The 20098-nt window shown below is 41.3% G+C and overlaps 1 protein-coding gene, 1 non-coding gene and 1 pseudogene across 4 annotated transcripts in view; 1 reads left to right on the forward strand and 2 right to left on the reverse strand.

The window, feature by feature from the left end:
- Positions 1-17952, reverse strand: part of DRAM1 (DNA damage regulated autophagy modulator 1) — a 35079-nt gene extending 17127 nt beyond the window's left edge. Inside the window, exons 1-2 of one of the 3 annotated variants that reach the window (XM_072973167.1) lie at positions 17433-17935; positions 2859-2926 (exon numbers count right to left, since the gene is read on the reverse strand). In XM_072973167.1, coding sequence (XP_072829268.1) covers positions 2859-2926; positions 17433-17563 — 199 coding nt within the window. In that variant the 5' untranslated portion in view covers positions 17564-17935. Of the gene's footprint in view, positions 1-2858; positions 2927-17432 lie in introns of all 3 variants that reach the window. The other 2 variants (XM_072973166.1, XM_072973168.1) reach the window with 2 other exon arrangements.
- On the forward strand, positions 4095-7493 carry LOC140700354 (large ribosomal subunit protein uL15-like; annotated as a pseudogene).
- Positions 8646-8808, reverse strand: LOC116282710 (U1 spliceosomal RNA). Its single transcript, XR_004192295.2, has one exon. It is a non-coding gene; the product is annotated as a U1 spliceosomal RNA (small nuclear RNA).
- Positions 17953-20098: the final 2146 nt, after the last annotated feature.

Consider the following 20098-nt stretch of genomic DNA (forward strand, 5'->3'; position numbering starts at 1 on the left):
TGGAGATCTTGCCAACATCAGTTAAAATAGGTCCACCTCGTCAAGTATGTTGTGAGATGCCATATTTATTTAATTATTCTCCTAATTGTATGTTTTTCCTACTACAGACAATGCTCAATGAACATCCTTGTCTTTGGCACACTTTCAGTGTTTCTGAAAGATAAATTCCTAGAAGTAGTATTACTGGGTCAAAAAACTATGCTCAATTAGAAAGCCAAGAAGTACCTCTAAATTTCTCCAAGACTGAGGCAATTTATACTCCCACAACAGAGTTTGAATGAAATTCTGTGTGCCCTTGCCTTTTTAATTACTGCTAATCTGATAGCTGAAAAATGGCAACCTGTTGGTTTAATTTGCATGTCTCTGATCATTAGTGAGACTGAGCATCTTTCAGTTAAGTCCACTAGTCATTTGCATTTCTTTTTCTGGAAATTGCATGTTTATCATTTTTTCCTTATTTTTCTTGTGAGTTTGTCTACTCATTTTTTAATTTGTAGTTGTCTTTTACACATTATGTACATTAGTCTATTGTCTGCTATAAATATTTTCTTCTCGTCTATTGTTTGTCTTTAATTTTATGTTATCTTTCATTGCTTAGAAGTTTTAATTTTTTATCTCTCCAAATCTGTCCCTACTTTCCTATTTAGCTTTTGGGTTTTGTATAAGCTTAGATAAGCTCTTCCATCCTAAGGCTTTAAAAATATTTTCCTATAATTAAATAGAAATCCTCTTATGGTTTTGTTCTTCATGTTTAGTTCTTTAATTGCCATTGGTTTTTGTGAACGGTGTGAGAGGGTACTGAGGGGACGTTTTCCAAAGAGCTAGTCAATTAACCAAATATCATTTATTATTTTGGAGAGCAATTTGACAACAAAATGTAATCTCCATGAGAGCAGGGTCCTTGTCTGTCTATCATTGTGACCTGTTGTGACCCCAGCACTCAACATAAGCACTAAGCCAATCCCATAGGAGGCACTTAGTCAATGACTGTTGAATAAATGGATAGCTATCAAAATTTTAGATCTGTATTCCCTTTAACTCAGCTAATTTATCTTATAGTAAAAACTCACATAGCTATGCAAAGATATGTTTAAAAGATATTCACTTTAGCATTGTAAATTACAAAATCAGAAATAGCCTGAATGTTTAATAGGGGACCAAATACAAAAATTATAATACATTCATGAGTAGGATATCACATGCATATGTTAAAAGGATAAAGTAGATTTCTATGTATTGAAATTGTGATGGCCATAATATTTTTGCTGAATTTTAAAAAGCAGGCTAAAAGCTAACCATTTATCACAGAGCATTTTAAACAAACATATTCATGTCAGATTCTGCCTTGCCTAGAAGCAAAAAGCCCTACTTATCACTTTCTAGTGATAAAATAATCTGTCTTCTAAATCTGGACTCTGGGCAAGGACGGTATAAGAGGCTGCCGACTCCTATTTCTACTTCCCTTGCTTGCCTCCAAAACCTTAGGAAAAGACCACAAATGGGTGACAAGGTGAAACTCTCTCTACCAAGTAGGAGAAACAAATTCCAAAGATGCCACGTCACTAGGTAGGGTTCCCAGCACTCTGTCCCTTCCCAGCCTGCACCAGTAGAGGGGGACAGAAAGTGCAGGGTACATGATGGGTCCCTGGCAAACACCTGGTCGTTCCGTAGGGAAGGGGTTTATGGAAAGAGCCCACATCTTCCATCTGTTTACCCTCATCACCCATAGAATACTGAGTTTTTCAGTCATTACATTAACTAGCCCTTGAGAGGGTTGTCCTTTTTCAGCTGCATCTCAGGTGCATTTGAGAAATTGAAAAGAAAAATCGTAGCTTCATTGGTGATAAGCTGTTCCCTGCTTCACCTTTCCCCTTCCTCTAACAGGTGAGAAAACACATTTTTCAGTGGTTCAAAAGCCTTCCTGAGAATCCAAGTCCCTTAGAGTGCTGGTTCACAGCGCATATTCTTCAGCCCCACTCCCAGAAGTTCTGATCCAGTAGATCTGCAGTGTGGACCTGAACAGGACTTTTAACCAGCACTCCAGATGATTTTCTTGTAAGCTGCCTTCAGAACAGATTCCGAGAAACATTAGCTTCTATACACTAGGTGTCTTTGGCTTACGCAAATGCATTGGATATAAGTAAATCACAATTTTAACAGTCAAATTACATTTAAAACCCATTTTAAATTCCTATGGCAAATTATAAGATGAAGTGAAGAACGGTTTGATAAAGAGGCCATAAATAACTTTGGATTTCTGATCATTTTAGTTTCTCAAATTAGAGCAAAATTCTAGTAGCAAAGATTACACTTTTTAAAAATCATGCAAACCAAGAATAAACCCTAATGTAAACTATGGACTTAGGTTGATAACAACATGTCAGTTTAGGTTCATCAACTGTAACTAAGGTACTAAACTACTCTGGTGAGGGGTGCTGATAATGGTGGGGGGGCTATGGTTAGGGGAGGGGATGCAGGAGAGCAGGGAGTACCTGGGAAATCTCTACCTTTTGCTCAATTTTGCTGTGAACCTAGAAGTGTTCTAAAAATAATGTTTGTTAAAAAATAACAATAGAGGAGGGTATAGCTCAGTGGTAGACTGCGTGCTTAGCATGCACAAGGTCCTGGATTCAATCCCCAACACCTCCATTAAAAATTAAACATGTAAATAAGTAAATAAATAACCTAATTATCTCCCCCCTCAAAAAAAAAAAAAGAAAACCCAAACAAAAAATGTAATTAAAAAAGTGAAAATGAAAAAAAAAACCAATAAAAAATGATAGACAAACTGTAACATATTTTACTTCTTATGAGATTGGGAATTTTTCATTTATTTATAATAATTACTGTGTACTTACCAAGAAACGCAGAGAAGTTTATCATAAACCCAAAAATACCACTCTCTGGAGGTGTTGTTCCTGTATCACTGGGAAAGAGAAGACATGTCCAAATTAGTAAGAAGAAATTCAGTTCAGCCCTTTGGACAATCACATAATCAGCAGGTTTTATACTGTGTTGCCGCTGGGTGTTCAGCCACTTTGAATTGCAAAAATTTGACTTTATTTTTTCTGAAGTATTTTCATTTTGACTCTGAAAAATTAAAACCTCAGTTTTTTTCCCTTCCAGTTTTATTGAGATATAATTAACAAACAGCACTGTCTAAGTTTGAAGTGTGCAGCATAATGATTTGACTTACATATAACATGAAGTGATTACCACAGTAAGGTTAGTAAACATCCATCATCTATAAATACAAAAGAAATTTTTTTTCCTTGTGATGAGAACTCTTAGGATTTACTTGACAACCTTCATACCTAACATACAAGAATGTTAATTTTATTACTCATGTTGTACATTACCTCCCTGGTACTTATTTGTCTTATAACTGGAAGTTTATACCATTTGACCACCTTCCCCTCACCCTGCTGATCTGATCTCTTTTTCTATGAATTTGTATATATGTGTGTTTATTTGTTTTGAAGTATAACTGACCTACAACACTATGTTAGGAAATAAAGTGAATGGTGGTAGTGGTTTTCAGATGATCCCACCTGATAAATCTGCTATGTGTGTCCATTCTTGGTGAGGAATTGAGTGTGACTGTTTTGGGGAAAAAAAAAACTGGTGTAAAATCAATTTTATAAAATCCACTATTTGGATATTAAATACACACAAACATATCATTTTAATCTTTTTAAAAATATGATTTATGCATAAGAGTTTACATTGCTGAAAATATGATGGAAGGCAAATATTATTGATTCCTGTCAGTACTTTATGGAAATAATAGGGTATCCAGGGTATACTCATTGTGATAAATTACTTTAAAAAAATAGCTTCTTTGAAACACTTTTCAGATGCAGGCTATCAATTAATTAATTAAATGAGCTGGAAAGTTGTGTTTGACCTGTTCTGGTTTCTGTTCATTAACGTCAAGGTTTACACTTACATTCTCAAACTGCCCGCATAAAGCACAGTTTAAAACTGAGGGCAGAATCCCTCCCAACAAGAAACAAGTCATACTCATCTTGAGTGTTTCCACATTTTAAAACAGCTCTGAAATTTAAGTACTGAAAAACTGATCACGTTGAAAGATGCACTTCAGAGTGTTTGAAGAACTCGATGAGAAGCCTGTGTGCAGAAAGCAGGAACCTCTAAGCTTTGTGAGCACTTAATGTTTGAAGACTGTAAAGCCGTTCGTGTTCCGCCTTCCCACAAATGTTTCTATCTCCAGTTATTTCATCTCAGTGTCCTTTGTACCTGTAAGTCTGAAGGGTTTAGAATTCAACATTTTTCCTACAAATAACCTTTTTGCTCAGGAAAGGAATGCCAAGGTGGAGAAGTCTTCTAGACAAGCTGGATGCCCTTTTGAGCGCGACGTGGTCCTGAGTGGGTGAGGAGGGGTGGAAGCCAGTCATGGGAAGAAGCTGGAGACAGCTCAGACCCTTGGGCAGCACTTGTGCCTATGCCAGGAGTTTGATTCTCACAGGGAGATGAAGCCTTCTATTCTTGGCCTCAGGGTATAAAAAAGCGGCTACCAGGTAACTCATGCCACACATCTGAGAGGTACCTGCCATGAGCCAGGAAGATTGTTGGCTTGTTTATGGAGAGAGGAAAGGAATGGAAGAATAAGGAGGATAATCAGGGAGACAGAAAGATGGGGGCACAAAGGTGCTTTAACAGGAAGTGAGAAGAGGACCTGACTCAGGAAATATCTGTCCACTGTTAGCAAACCGAGACAGATGTCAAGCGCCCAGGTGTACAGTCTACATGACATCACACATGCCATCTTAAAGCTCAGAATTTCAGGGTGATATTTTATTCTTCCTTATCTGTACATTTAAAACCATATAGACAGAGGGAGAGGGGGTGGGTATAGCTCAGTGGTAGAGTGTGTGCCCAGCATGCACAGGGTCCTGGGTTCAATTCTCAGTACCTCCATTAAACAAACAAACAAACAAACAAACAAACCTAATTACCTCCCTCAAAAAAAAACATATAGACAGAATCAAAAGTGCTTTGCAAACAGCCTTTCCATATGTATTTGTTGAATGAATGACTATCAGTACTGGCAGTAGATACCACTTAATGAACATTTACTACCCACCAGGCACTGTTAGGTGCTTACCGTACATCATTTCATTTTATCCTCTCGACTCTGAGGTGAGCCTAATATCAACCCCATTTTACTAAAGAGGAAACTGGGTATCAGAAAGCTTCCATCACTTGTTCCAGGTCACAGAACTATTAAATAGAGAAATCTATCTGTATTCCAATCCAGATGTCCGACGGTGACTTTCCTGTCTCCACTGTGCTCTAACAGCAGGCAAGAAACAAAGCAATTAGAAGAATGATGGGGGGAGGGGGCAGTGGAGGATGAACACTGATGTGCTGGTAAATGCTTAACAACCAGCTCTAGAGGGCACCTGATTTGTAACATAGGCCAATTTCCTATTTGCACCACATCAGTGACTGGAGCAGTTCGCGTCTTGCTTGTGGCAGCATTCACCCCGTGTCTGTGTCTGCTCACTGATCAGAGTCCACAGTTTAGCAAGGATGACAGTTGGGCAGAAGCTCTGATTCGTCTTTTAGTGGTGATGCCTCACACCAACTTTCCCATAGTAACCTGGGTGATATCACCCAGGTTGAGATAAATATTCCCAACCTGTCAAAATTCAAGCTACCAAAATGCCAGTCACTGAACGTGGAGTTGGGAAGAAATGCACACAGTTGGCTCTTGGGAGCACATAGCAGCTGGCTGGCCCAGCACACCATGGGAATGAACCAGGATGGTGGTAAGAAGGGATCATCATGTCTTAGCTGTATACCAGGAAGGTGTAAAGCAGGAAAGACCTCACAGTTCTCAAGTGCTATAATTTAATCATAAAGCACCTTCAACAATTATTCACCACCATGGTAAATCCAATTTTCTCTCAGGATTACTGAGTCTAAAACACCCAGCATCAGTGCATGAGTACCAATGGGCCTACGTTCCTACACTTGGACTACAACGTAGGAAATGTGAATACTACAAAAACTACGGAAAGAATGAATGCACTGCATTCATAACCAGTTGTTTGAGTAAATAAAACCACCTGTTAAATTATTTTTATTTGACTCTACAAATAACCATAAATTCTATCCATTCATCAACAAAATATTTATGGGACACCTAACATGTGTCACAAATTCCCGTATCTGTCAGGTAAGAATGGTCAGTGTGTGATTTATTTCCACTAAGTAACAAAATGGTACCTAGATACATTTGGTGAGATTTTGCTCAAGAGTATTTCAAGAAAACTTCCCAAGCAGCAGATGAAAATGTGGACACTTCTAAGAACTTTTAAGAGTAGCTGTGGTTGCCTACTATTGTTAATACAAAAGAAAGTCTTGCTCTTTCATCTCAGCCACTGACACGCCATCCTAAGAAAGACGGAGAAAGTAAGGAGCCACGTGAGCCATGGCCACGGCTGTGTTGTAAAACACCGGAAGCACTCAGAGGCCTGGTAACCCGGGTGGCATGCATCACCCCAGGATCAACTCTGACAAATATCACCCAGGTTACTTTGGGAAAGTTGGTGTAAGGCATCACCACTAAAAGACGAATCAGAGCTTCTGCCCAACTGTCATCCTCGCAAAACCATGGACTCTGATCAGTGAGCAGACACAGACACAGGGTTAATGCTGCCACAAGGAAGACTGGAACTGCTCCAGTCACTAATGTGGTGCAATCGGGCCACCATCAAGTTCTAGGAGAGAGAAAGCTCCCAAAACAGCTTGTCATTTTAAGCAGACAAGGTAGAGGGTCCCTGGAGGAAAAGAACCAGATATAGCTTTTTGACTTAAGAGAAGCCATTTTAGGCCTAAGCCATTTTGTGACCCAAGCCTGGCCACAATGCTTGCCCTTGAACAGGGCTCAATGATAATGATCTCAAAGGAACAAAAGAACAAACAAATGTTATCAGGCAAGAGAAGTTACCAACAGCAAAGATAATAAATCAGTTTAAAGACTCCCAGTTTTAAAAGTACATTAGCCTGAAGTCACTTTCTTGAGCTGTTTTATAGAATTTAAACGCCCCTTGAGGGCTCAACCACGAGATCAACTGGAACCTAAGGGATGAGAACATTAACCTTTTCTGACCTCCATGACGTCAATCAGCTAAAGCTTGGACACTGTCGACCTTTGCCCCAATTCTATGCTGAATTCTCTGCTCGACCCTGTTCATGAGTATGTGGGAACCCTCATCTTAAAATTGCCCCAATTGCCCACATGTTTTCCTTACTTGCTGCAAGTAATAAATTCTTCCTTCTCCCGATCATTGGCTTCATTGTGTCTTTTTAGCACCTACCAAGAGGTGAACCAGGTTTTGGGTAACAGCATCATGAAGGTTAAATTCTTCAGCAGAGGAGCTGAGGACAATATTAAAGATGTGTAGGGGGTGGGAGGAGGCTGTGTACTGATAGCTGGAAGCCAGTGGAGGGAGGATCATTGAATGTCAACAAGTGCTTTTCTTTGAAAAAAAAAAATACATAGGTATGTATGAAAAGCTCTTCCCTTTAAATATTCTTTTAAGCCTTTTGGTCTCCAAGCTAATGTTTTACATTGAAGTAAATATTGCATCACATCTTCTGCCTGACATTGGGATCCAGATGAGCATAACACCAAGGGGTTCCAAGAGAATATGTGAGGAGCCTCTTTTTATTTTACCTTTTTTAAAGCTCACAGTAAATGATCTCAGTGTAGTAAGCAGAGGTAGTAGGATTTGGTTGGCACAGCTGTACTTGGGCACCTGATTCAGGAAACTGGGGATTAAGAGGCTAAACCAGTTGCTTCCCAATGTGGCAGAAGTCCCCTTACAAAACTCCCACCTTGTGATTCTCTACCACATGGCTTAAGCAATATGGTTCTGGCCCTGCCCCAGTTCCATCCACCTCCTCGTTTGCCTCCCTGTAAATGAGGCACTTCCTGGAAACTGTACTCAGTATAGGAACTAACTGTTCATTTGCACGTGGCTTAGAAGCTGTTGAGGACGGTATGGGTACACAGCTGCTTCTAATAAGGGTAGGTTGTGCCCAGGAAATCAGTTGACATCTATGTTTACTGTGTTTACATTTCTACAAGTTTTGTTCCTTGTGGAAAATTCCAAATTGTTTATTTAACATCTTCCTCTGAACTAATTTATGATGTTGAGCCAGTACATAATCACTTGATGCTCAAAGGAATAGAGACAACACAAACAAGATGTGCATAATACAAGCTCGGTAGAATGCTGTTGGATACGTGTGATTGCATTATTCTAAATCCTGGAGTCATAGTTTATTGGGAGGACTGAGATGCTGACAGTATGCAGAATTATCTGTGTGCTCACACTGGGGTTTATTAGATTGCCCTAAAATCCTAGGCCCATTGCTTGGAAGATTAGTCAGGACTTAGAACCTAAAAACACTTAATGCACCAGTAAAAGGAAACCATTACTTCCTTTGTCTCCATGTTTAAATATATAATTTAAAATAAATATGATAATAAGAAGTCATTACATTTGATTACTTTAAATTATTAGGGCTGAGTTTTTGGCAGCTTCAGTTGGTGATTATTCTAGAGTGGGTGGCACCCTATAGCTACAGCAGCTTTTTTTTTTTTTCTTTACGGGAAAGTGCGAATGCAGTCCCCCAATACCACAAATGATTCTGTCAAGTTTCCCACATTGGGGAAATCGCAGGGGTCAGCACATCCAGAGTTCAATGGATAAGCCTCGCCCTGGGAAAACCACCGGAGTGATCATGTTATCTCCTCTACCAGGCAAGTATGCAACTATCTTTTTTATTGAAATATAGTTGATATCAATATTATAGTCAACTGTTTTGAAACATAAAAAGAATTCCTTAGCCATAAATGCAAACAATTTGCTCTTTTCTCACGCTATCCACATGAAATTGCCCTCTATCGATCCAAGCTCCCTCTTTGTTCACTCATACAACATTATTAAAATATTGTTAAGCACCTCCTGTGTGTTGGGAACTGTGCTAAGTGATGATACAAAAATGGCAAGATACTTCACTACCTTCAAGAAGTGTAGTATCTAACAAAAGATTCCTTGATTCAACATATAGTTACTGATTGCCTTCTATGTAACAGGCAATTTTGTAGGCAAGGTGAAGGCAATGGTAAGTAAAACAGAAAAAGCGCCTTCTCTGTGGAATTACATTCCTGTAGGGGCCAATAAAAGTAGTCTGGGAGTGATGAATGCTGTGAGGAAAAGAAAAGCTGGATAAGACGACAGAGAGAGATAGGTGAGTCGCCCACTCAGGACTGAGTAGTCTGGGAAGGGTGCTTGAACAGAGAGGACTAAATGAAGTGGAATATTTGGGCCAGGAAAATTACAAGCAAAGGGAAGAGCCAAGTCAAAGGCCAGAAGGTGGCAATATATTAAAAAAAAAACTGCAAGGAAGGAGGCGTGGCTGGAGGAGAGTAAGCAAGGACCTGTGTGCACAGATGGGAGGGTTCATGGAGAGTCCCCCGGGTCATGGCGAGGATTCTGAGTGTTACTGTAAGTAGGATGGGAAGCCGCTGAGGACTGAGAGCAGGGAAGTGATATGAAGTTGATTGATGATTTTAAAGGATGTTGCAAAAAGACTGTGGAGAGGCAGGCATGGACCAGGGAGACCTAGGAAGCTATTTCAGTAGTTTATCAAGAGATGCCAGTAGCTTGAACCAGATGGTAATGAAGAGGGAAGCATAAGAGGTCAGATTTCAACTTTTTTTTTTTTTTGGAGAGTCTGTTAAAAACAATCCCTTCTTGGACTACAGCTGCTAACATTACAAAAGGAAAAAAAATTAACATTTTCTCTGTGCTTACACTTGGCCAGGTACATCTTATTTGGTCTTCACAACATTATAAGGAAAGTACTTATTATGATCGTCTTAAAGATGAGGACACTGAGTCTTAGAAAAGTAACTTGTCCAAGGTCACAGAGATAGTAAATGGTATAAAAAATAAAATAGTATAAAAAACCATCCATCTAGAGCTGTCAATGGACACAATTTAGAACTCATTTCTGTTGTGCTGTATTACATTTCTTTTTATGATAACATATCTCTTCCATGTGAGTTTACAGAACTGTACTATCTACAACTGGATCTGCACCAGCAATCCCTTCTGGAGCCATTGGTAAGTTGTCCTTGGTATGCGGTAAGTCTACAATGCATGTTCTTGATGGACTGAAATGCAATTACTGTCAGGGAAAGAGGACTCTTCAATGGAGCACTCCTTTTTTTAAGTTGAAATTGAGCACTTACATTTAAAAGTTGTCAGCCCTGCATTAATCAAGACTTTTGAGCAATATTGTACTGCCCTTTTAAAAGTAGGAATAGCAGGAAAAAAACCATTTAACTCAGTGGAAAAAAAAAAGAATCCTATGTAATCAAATGACAGTGGAAATTTTAAATTAAACAGAGGAGAACTTGAATGTATTTACAGTTGACTCAAGCCAAACAACACTACATCAATCACTTCAAACTTTGGAGCTGCAAAAACTGGGGATCTTCCATTTTCTTATTATGCTTTCCTTAGAATTATCTAATTTGGGCAAAGCTTTTTTGAAGCAAATGTCAAACTACAAAATTATTATTTCAAGGATGATACTGTTCTAGCTGAAAGTTTTACGTGGCATGCCTGCCTTTTCATTCTTATGATACTGTGGCTTAGAGATACTGTAGGTAACAATCGCTGCACTATAAAGACTGAAGAGTCATTAACTACGTGTCAGAATATGTGACTCTATACAGAGACACCATTATCTGACTGTTTATTATCCCAGACCCCAATGATACAGCTGAAAAGGAAGCAAAAGTCACCATTGCATGAAATTCAATGTAATAGTAATCAAACAGGTTGGTTTAAGCAGGAAGTCATCAAAAAGTATATGGATACACTGCATACATTCACGTGCCTACTTACTGATGTAGGACAAGGCCATTACATGAGTACCAGTCTCACCGTATGTCTTCCTGGCATACAAGCCACATCTACTGTGAATGATCTCATTCCAGTTTTGATTTCTTTAAAGTGGAGGGATATCTTAAAGACAATTTTGAGGCAATCTGTGCAGAATCCTTCTAGCTTTTTATCAGTTTTTGGTAAATCTTTACATTTGTCATAACCACTATTAAACAGACCACAATTTTGGACAACTTATCTCCTGACTCTTTCCAAAGCATTCAACTGAGTTTTCTTAGCAATTACAGTTCCCTTTTTGCATTCATGGACCAATAGTTCATGTATGTTGAGATAATCACAATTACAGTAGAGAAAGTACAACCAGCTTAGACACCTTTGGAACAGACTCAGCTGGCATTTGACAAGGGGACAAAGAAAGAAACAGGTGAGAGAAAAGAGCAAGCAGCAAGGGGAGGGGCCCCCTCTGGGAGAGGTTTCCAGGGACCACCAGCTTCCTCAGTGTCTTCTTCAGAGAATGAGGTTATCAGTTAACACAACAGGTTAAGTCGAGGTTAGTTAAGAAAACTTCTGCTTATTCTCAAACTGATCACTTATAAAATTAGCCCTCAACCAAATGTTCTTTCCTACTTAACACTAGCATCAGATCAATGTGGACTGGTATCTTGATAATACTAATAACAAATGCTTACAGAGAACTTACTATATTCTTGGACCAGGGTGTTAATGAGTTCTAAGTGAGTTCACATGTTAATTTGTAAGGGCGTTCTATTATTGATCCACAGAGACGCAGAAGGAAATAACTTGTCCAAAATCCCACAGCTGGGGCACATGGTGGAGTTGCATTCTAACCAATGTTGCCTGCTCCAAAGTTGTTCCCTTTTCTACCACAGTATGTTCCCTCTTAGTATGATTATCAAATGCTGTAAATATTCAACAGTGTAAGTCAAACTGACTGCAAAGTGAAGGTGCAAATCTGGTAAAACACGGGGAATTGCATGAAGTCAACAGAAAGGATGTTGAAGAACAGCTGGAAACACAATGATGTTAATGAACAGTGAACACTGGCAGAATCAGTTAAAAATTGAAGAGAGGCTGACAAGATTAATTAAAACAGGTCCATCTGCCGTAAATTACCTGAGTATTCACGCAACATTTACCAAGCACCTACTATGTGTCTGGCACTGTCATACATGCTGGGGATGCAGCAGTGAACCCTAAATCTCCACCTTCATGGAACTTGTGTTTTGTCTGAGTGACAGACAGTAAAAAAGATCAGTATCCTCACACATGGAGTAAAATTGATCATAGTGAAAAGTGAAGTCATGAAACATTTCTGCAAAATGAGCCTCTTCCTATCCCCTTTCAAAACACAAATGTAAAATCAAGAACTTTATAACATAATCATAACACTCTATTGGAAAAAGTTTGTACCCTTCCCTTAAAAAATCAGCAACTGAATAATTTTAAGATTTTTGTTCATTCTAAGGATTTTGTCTTTTCATTTGGTTTTGTTCATTATGAGTGTTCACTATAATGAATTTTGTTCTTTATAAGCATTAGCACATAGTTGTGATTATAATTAAATTTTGTGATTGTTAAAGATAAAATAACTTCCCTAATTTTTAGATTCATTTTCAGAGTTAAAGACCCAACCTCTTTTATTTTGTTTACTACACCATTTTGGTCCCCTTTTAAGGTGGCTTAATTCTAGGTAACCCAGTTTTCTGCCACTAATCACTGAGCAGGGTGTGTGGTCATGAGGAGAAACAATGCGAAAGGCCAAAGACAGCAATGGACCCAACTAACACAGCTTGCCCAAATGGTAAGACGAAGCTAGTAAAAAGCAACCATGATGTGCAGAATTGGCAAAACTTTAAAAGGGCCACAGAATATTCTAGAAGCATGAGATCCAAGCCAAAGAGAATATATAAAAGAGAATGGCTTAACAGCTGCCAGAATTTGGTAAGTAAAGTTGTTTCAAGACCACCTGAGGAATTTGGTCATGGAAGAAATATAAGAAACTATAACAAAGCATGATTGTACCTAAGAATATGGGTGTAAAAATGTAAAGTAATACTCTGAGGTTGATTTTTATTTGTCCTTGGTTTGACATCCTGGTAACAATAGTTTCATAACACAGAAACATCACTCTGTGCCATTCCCACTTGTTAAATTTGGTGGCTGTTTGAATTCCTATACTTCTAATTTTAATTTTCTGATAGGAAACCCATCCATTTAGCTAAAAATAAATTCATGCAAAAAGGTATGCCAAGTTTAGAAGATGTTTCTGTATTATTTTTTTCTTTTTTTAAATGAAGGTACTGGAGATTGAACCCAGTACCTCCTGCACGCTAAGCATGCTATTTACCACTGAGCTACACCCACCCCCTCTGTATTATTTTTTACAGCTGCAAGTAAATCTACAATTATCTTAAATACAAATGTATATATTCCCCCTCCCTGCAACCAATAGTAGAATATTTGTTCTGCATCTTGCTTTTTTCCATACAACAGTGTATTGGAAATTTTATACAGAGTAGTCTATGTATAGAGAGCGTTCCTTTGAGGTATTCTTGGATAAATATATTTATTTAACCAGTCTCCTACTGATGGACATTTGTACTGTTTCCAACCTTTTGTTACCAAAAGCAATGCTATGTGTAAACTTACAGATACATATTTTTGTCTTTTTGATAGATAATGCTAAAGCCCCTCCACAGAGATTGATCGACTCAATTTACATTCCCATCAGCAACATATGATAGCCTATTTCCCCAAACTCTCTCCAATAGAATGTGTTATCAAACATTTGGTTTTCTGCCAATCCAACAGATGAAAAGTGAGAGTTAATTTGAATTTTTATTCCGCTCATGAGGTTGAGCGTATTTCCATGTCTAAGAGCTATTTGCCCATTTATCCAATATACTAAAGAATAATAGTGTTACAAGAAAACATGGGAGTAGAGGGATAGGGTCTAACTCAGCGGTAGAATGTGTGCTTAACATGCACAAGGTCCTGGGTTCAATCCCCAGTACCTCCATTAAAAACATTTTTTTAAATAAATAAAAGCCTAATTACTAGCTCCCCCCCTCCCAAATTTTTTTAAAAAAGTATCTGATAAGGGGGCTGAGTTTGAATGTCTTACTGGAGAGGGGTCCTTCCATGGTTCTGGATCTTTTTTATAATGCAATGGCTGGTGGTGATCATTTTGTAATACAGAATCACTATGTTGTGCACCAGGAACTAACATTGTGTTGTAGACCAATTATACTTCAAAAACAAACAAACTCACAGGAAAAGAGATCAGATTTGTGGTTACCAGAGGTGGGGATGGGGAGAGTGGGACTTGGATGAAAGCAGTTAAGAGGTACAAACTTCTGGTGGTAAGATAATTAAGTGCTAGGGATGTAAAGTACAACATGAGTAATATAACGAACATTGCTGTGTGTTGTGTAAGAAAGTCGTTAAATCCTAAGAGCTCTAACCACGAGGAGAAAAATATCTCCTTTTTCTTTTATTTTTGTATCTATAGGAGATGATGGATGGTCACTAAACTTATCGTGGTGCTCATTTCATGATGTACATAAGTCAAATCATTAAACTTATACAGTGCTGTATGTCATTTATATCTCAACAAAACTGGAAGATAAATAAGTAAATTTTAAAAATGCAATGGTTCCTTTTTGTAACTTTTTTTACTGAGTTATAGTCATTTTTACAATGTTTTCTCAAATTCCAGTGTAGAGTACAATTTTTCAGTTATACATGAGCATACATATATTCATTGTCACATTTTTTTTCACTGTGAGCTACAAAAATGCAATGGTTCTTATTTAAAGTGTTCAACATTGTTTAAAAAAACATCACAACATCAGATTGGTTGAACAATGTCTTCAGGTAAAAGGGTGCTCACCCTAAACATGTCCAGATCACTGTCCACCTTATCAAGCCTTCCCTCAAGGGATCTGCCCTGCCCTAGAGGGAAGAGTAACAATACCCACAGTGAGCACCCAAGAAATATTAATTCAACAAATACTAGCAGCCTTCATGGATCTTACATTCCAGCAAGGGAAGACAGAAAATCAACCTAATCAACAAGATCATAAAGCTTGTTAGAAGGTGATAAGTGCTATGGTGAACAATCAGATTGGATAAGGGAAGCACTAGGGTGCCATTTTAAATAAGGCCACCAGAGCAGGCCTCACGGAGATAATACCTGAACAAAGAGGGAGGTAAGGGAGAAAGGCTGGTGATGTCTGGAGAAAGAGCATTCTGGCAGAGGAACAGCCAGTGCAAAAGCCAGGAGGAGGCCGTGTGCCTGATGTGCTCAAGACACAGACAGGAAGGAGGCCAAGGAGGCCGGAGGGAAGTGAAGGGAGTGGGAGCAAGGGAGAATAGGAGGCCTGGACAAAGATGAGTTACAGGAGTAAGGCTCAACAGGGCTGGGCCAAATGGACAAATCCGAGAGTTAATCCTGTCACATCCAGATGTCTTGTTCTAATCTATGTCTGGCCCTGGCCTCAATGACTTAGTTTTCTAGGAGGGGCAGAGGCAATCCAGTGCCAGCCACTCAGGTAGTCAGAGAGAGCCTACAGCCTAAAGGCCCCAGGCACGCTTAGGCAAACTGTCATGTGTTTATTGTTTGTAGGCTGAAGACTCCTGGCAACAAGGGGACAATCTCGAGGATTTTACTCCTGTAATTCTGCCTCTTCCTGAAAGCCTCCTTTCCTTACTAAATTTACCACATCTTCCTTGCAATGTCTGTGACTTGAGCATCTCACGAGTGGTTCATCTTGTCAGCTCATTCCCCCATCTCGGAATGTCTTTCATTTTAAGCTCACCTGAGGGTGGTATTAATTGCAGCTACATCAGACACTTCTACAAAGACTACTCTGCCTCTGATCGCCTGGCCAATTTGCTTATCAGTATTTTCTGTCTCCCATCTTCAGATTGGTGACAAACACAGCTACTACTTTCTTAGTAGAGAGCAATACAGAGAGAACTCTTCCTTGTTACACAAGTCTAAGAGGATCTATCCTACTTCGGAATCCAGAGAAGGGAATCAATGGCACTTGGGGCTGAGATGAGCCACGAGACACCAAGCCCAGGTTTCTGCAGGGGCACCAGGTGAGATGGGGAAGCCTGGATGCATGGGACATCTCGTCTTGCATGGGCAAAACCACCACCATTACTACTGTTTTGCTGCTGTGTACTATTCTCCATATTGCTCACTTTCTTGCTTCTTTAAACTCTTGTCCCCTCTTGCTTTACCTTTGTTTCCCCTTCCTCACCTACAAAAGGCATTCTAGAACATTGCTCACCAGGCAGAATGGCTGCTGGAGGAAGTGGCTCTACAATCTATGCAATCATTAAGCAGTTGACTTGGGTGTCACCAACTTTATCATCCCTTTGCCAGACAATACAGATCCGGGGAGTGGAGGGGTGACACCACTTCGATAAGGATGGATCCCTGTTAATGTTTAAGGAATGCTATGGCCATGGAGAAGGCACAGATCTGGGAGCCCTATGAAGAGTATCTGGACTTGTGTCTTGTGGACTGATGAAGTGACCCTCAAGAAAGGTGGGGAACAATGCTTACTGTATAGCACAGGGAAGCATATTTAATATCTTGTAATAACCTATAATGGAAAAAATCTGAAATAGATTTATATATATATATAAACTGAATCACTTTGCTGTACACCTGAAACATCGTAAATCAACTATACTTCAATTTTAAAAAAAAAGGTGGATGACAAAGCTCATGAAAAATGAAATAGTATAATGACAGTACAAAAGATGTCACCCATTGTTGACAACTTGAGGGCACAGTACCCAGAGGGATCTTGGGCAGCTGCATCCAAGAGAGCTTAAATCTGTCTCCCAAAGACCTAGGGGTGGCATAGTGTTGCTTTTGCCGTAGGACAAATTTGGATGTGAGTTCTGCTTCCACCATTTCCTAGCTGTGACATCAGTGTCACATTGACGATATTTCAACATCTACTTAAGCTTAGCTTTCTTGCAAGGAAAATGAACCAGACAACCACTTCACGCGGATGATCGGAGGATGCTGGTAAACGGAAGTGAAGTATGTTTAGCACACATCTGGATCTGCCTCTTATACACTCAACAAGTGGCATCCATCAGGATCCAACCTTGTTTCAATGTCGCCAAAGAAGCGTCTTTCAGAGATTCTGTTTCATACCCAGTCTGAAAGTTCTACTGTCTATCCTGTACCTCTACCCTTCCTGATGCCACTCTGTTCAGTGCTCAGGGTAAAATCAGAGGAGCTCAGCTCCTACCTCCTGCCTCCCTGAACATCCCGGGCCGCCAGGAGCACCCTCTCCTGGTTGGTGGTCCTCGGTCTTTTCGCAGGACGCCCCAGCGGGGTCTGGACCCCTTGCCTCCGCATCAGAGCTCTCCCCTGTGGTGCCTCTGCCCGGTCCCAGTCCTGCCTCCCACCCGACTCCTCACCTGATGTACGGGAGGAAGGGGTTGACGTGCCGGGAGAGCACAGCGACCACGTACGAGATGACGAAGGCGGCGGACGACCAGGTCACCAAGAGGAAGGGGACGAAGGCCATTCCCTTCAGAAAGCACGGCATCGCGCTGCCGCGGGGAGGGCGCCGCGCTCCGCGCTGCGCGGAGGCGAGGGCTGCGCACGTGCCGGCCCGCCGGGCTGCGGCCACGGCGCGCACAGCCGCGGGCGGCCGGCTGGGAGGCTCCGCGACGGCGGGGCAGGCCCGGCCCGGGAGGGAGGGGAAGCGCGGGAGCGGAGCGAGGCGGCGGGCGGTGAGGCGGCGGCCCCGGGGTGGGTGGGGCGCGGGCGGCCCGGGCTTGTTGCGAAACAGTGAAGTCACAAAGCGGCGGCCCGGCCGCCGTGCAGGCGCGCGGCGACCTCCCCTCGGACGCGACGCCGGGGCTGCGGGGCCGCGGGGTCCGGCTCCTTTCGCTTTTGGTTCGGCCTCCGGGCTGGGGGCGGCTCCCGGGACGCGCGGGCGAGGATGCCTGCCCGGCCGCCCTGGCTCTTGCTCAACTCCAGAGAAATGGATTAACTCCTCTCGGCCCCACCTTCCTCAGGGTTTCCGGGGTACCAGGCCTCGAACCCCGACGGCTTCCTCCCCGTGGCCTCGCCGTCCGCCTGGGGACAGCCACCCCATCCCGCCGCGCTGTGGCTGCGGCTCCTGGGCTCCGGGCAGAAGTGTTCGGTGAGGTTCGCCAGGCCACGGGGCGTGGATGTGGCACCCACCTGGAGGGTGTCTACCTGAAAACCAAGAGAGTGTAAAGGGGGGGAGTGGCGGAAGCCGGGCCGAGTGGTGCGGGCAGAGGCGCGGGCGGGGCGGAGGCGGGGGAGCACTGAGCTCTGGCCGAGCCTGGACGGCCCCAGTGTTGCCCACAGTTCTGCTTCCCCCACCCCCAAGCCCCACAGCAGACTTTTTGTTTCCTAGAAATAAAGTTTCCCTTTCTCCTCGCACGGATCAGGGCTAGCACAAGCGTGGAGCCACGACCTAAAATGACTAATGGTGACTTGATACAGTTCAAACCCTGCAAAAGGGATTCGTGTTCTGGAGGAGCTTGAAAGCGTGATTTTGAAGTAGAGTCTGCGCCCAAAGTATGTGGCCGAGATCATTGGGTCACTGGAAACCAAAGGTGGGTTTGTTTCAGCCCCGTAAACGTTTCCTGGGTGCCACGCCCTGCTAGGAAACAAGATTACAAAGATTCATAGTTCCTTGGGGGTCTAGGAAACTGATGTTATCAAAATAAAATACAATTGTACAGAATATTAAATAAATGTATATATATGTATATTAAATACATGTATATTTAATAGAGATCTGCACAGAGCTGAGAGGCAGGTCCCAGTACTCCTATGAAGAACCAGAGAAGTTTTCCTGACGATGATATTAGAGTTTTTGAAGTTTTCTTTGCTCTCCAGGCAAAGAAAAGTGAGACTAGCGTTCCAGTCCAAGGAAACAGCAGGAGAAAATGCATAGATGGCAAATTGCTTGTTTTTCTGGAACTAGAAAAGCAGTGCAGTGTAAGGCAGAGAGGACACATCACCTGAGCCCTGCCAAGAATCTTGTTTGTTTTTGGTTTTGTTAGCGAGGAGAGCAGGAACACGGACAGACTTGTATTTCTGACCACTGTGGCTGGGGGGCGGGGGGTGACCATCATATCCAATAAAGCAGAAGCTTTTAATCAAGCTTTAAAAAAAAATCACAAAAGCTGTCATGCATAGTGAGCCATCATATGTATCTGCCTAGGTTTCTGTGCTCTGAAAACCCATCCTCTTCCCCCGTCTTCCTTCCTTTCCCCATCCCCGCCCATTTCTCTACTCTACAGCTGATCTGATTTTAAAAAACCCTCCCTGAGGCAGAGGAATTATGACATCAAATGGAATTCATTTGACCGCTTTATCTTTCTGCTTTGTGTAATTCCCTTAAGCAATCCAATTGGCTAATCACTTTTAACACCAACATACAAGAGTTGTCTGACTGTAAAGGCAGTAAGAATTTTGTTGTGTAAAAGAAGTATGTGTACGTGTGTTTATTTATAATAGGTGTATAAGTGTAACCGTCTATGGGTACATAAGTGTCAAGCGCTGAGGAGAAAGCACAGTGCTGCTCTCCCTTGGAAAAGCTTTCCAGGCCATAGATCTTATAACACCCATTACCTGGAATAGCAAAGTTTATATAAGAAATGCAAAGTCCTGAAAAACAACCTTACCGGTGAAGGAAACCAGGATATGTCACCCTAAAATATGCCTCTTTGACATACTGTTTTGAGCTGAAGGCAATTAAGAAGCAGGAAAAGCTCTCCCTACCCTCTGCCTTTCTGTCTAAAGGCAGGATATAAATTTCCTTTACTGGAGGGCGTTCTAGACTCAGACCTAAGGATGGCATCAGAGGAATCTGCAAACAAACGTCATTTCATTCTTTATCCCCCATATATTAATCCCACAGTTTCCCACCCTTGGAAGCCTAGAATCATTTTCCTTTGTCCCGTCATTTCTGTACAGATGTATCATTTCTCTGTTAAGATGCTATATACACCCAAGTTCTAGCCACCTCTTTGAGTTACTCACCCAGGAATTTCTGTCATGTATATTTGAGATATATATCATAATAAACATCTCTTTA

This window comes from Vicugna pacos, chromosome 12, assembly GCF_048564905.1.
Source record: "Vicugna pacos chromosome 12, VicPac4, whole genome shotgun sequence".
Lineage (NCBI taxonomy): Eukaryota > Metazoa > Chordata > Mammalia > Artiodactyla > Camelidae > Vicugna > Vicugna pacos.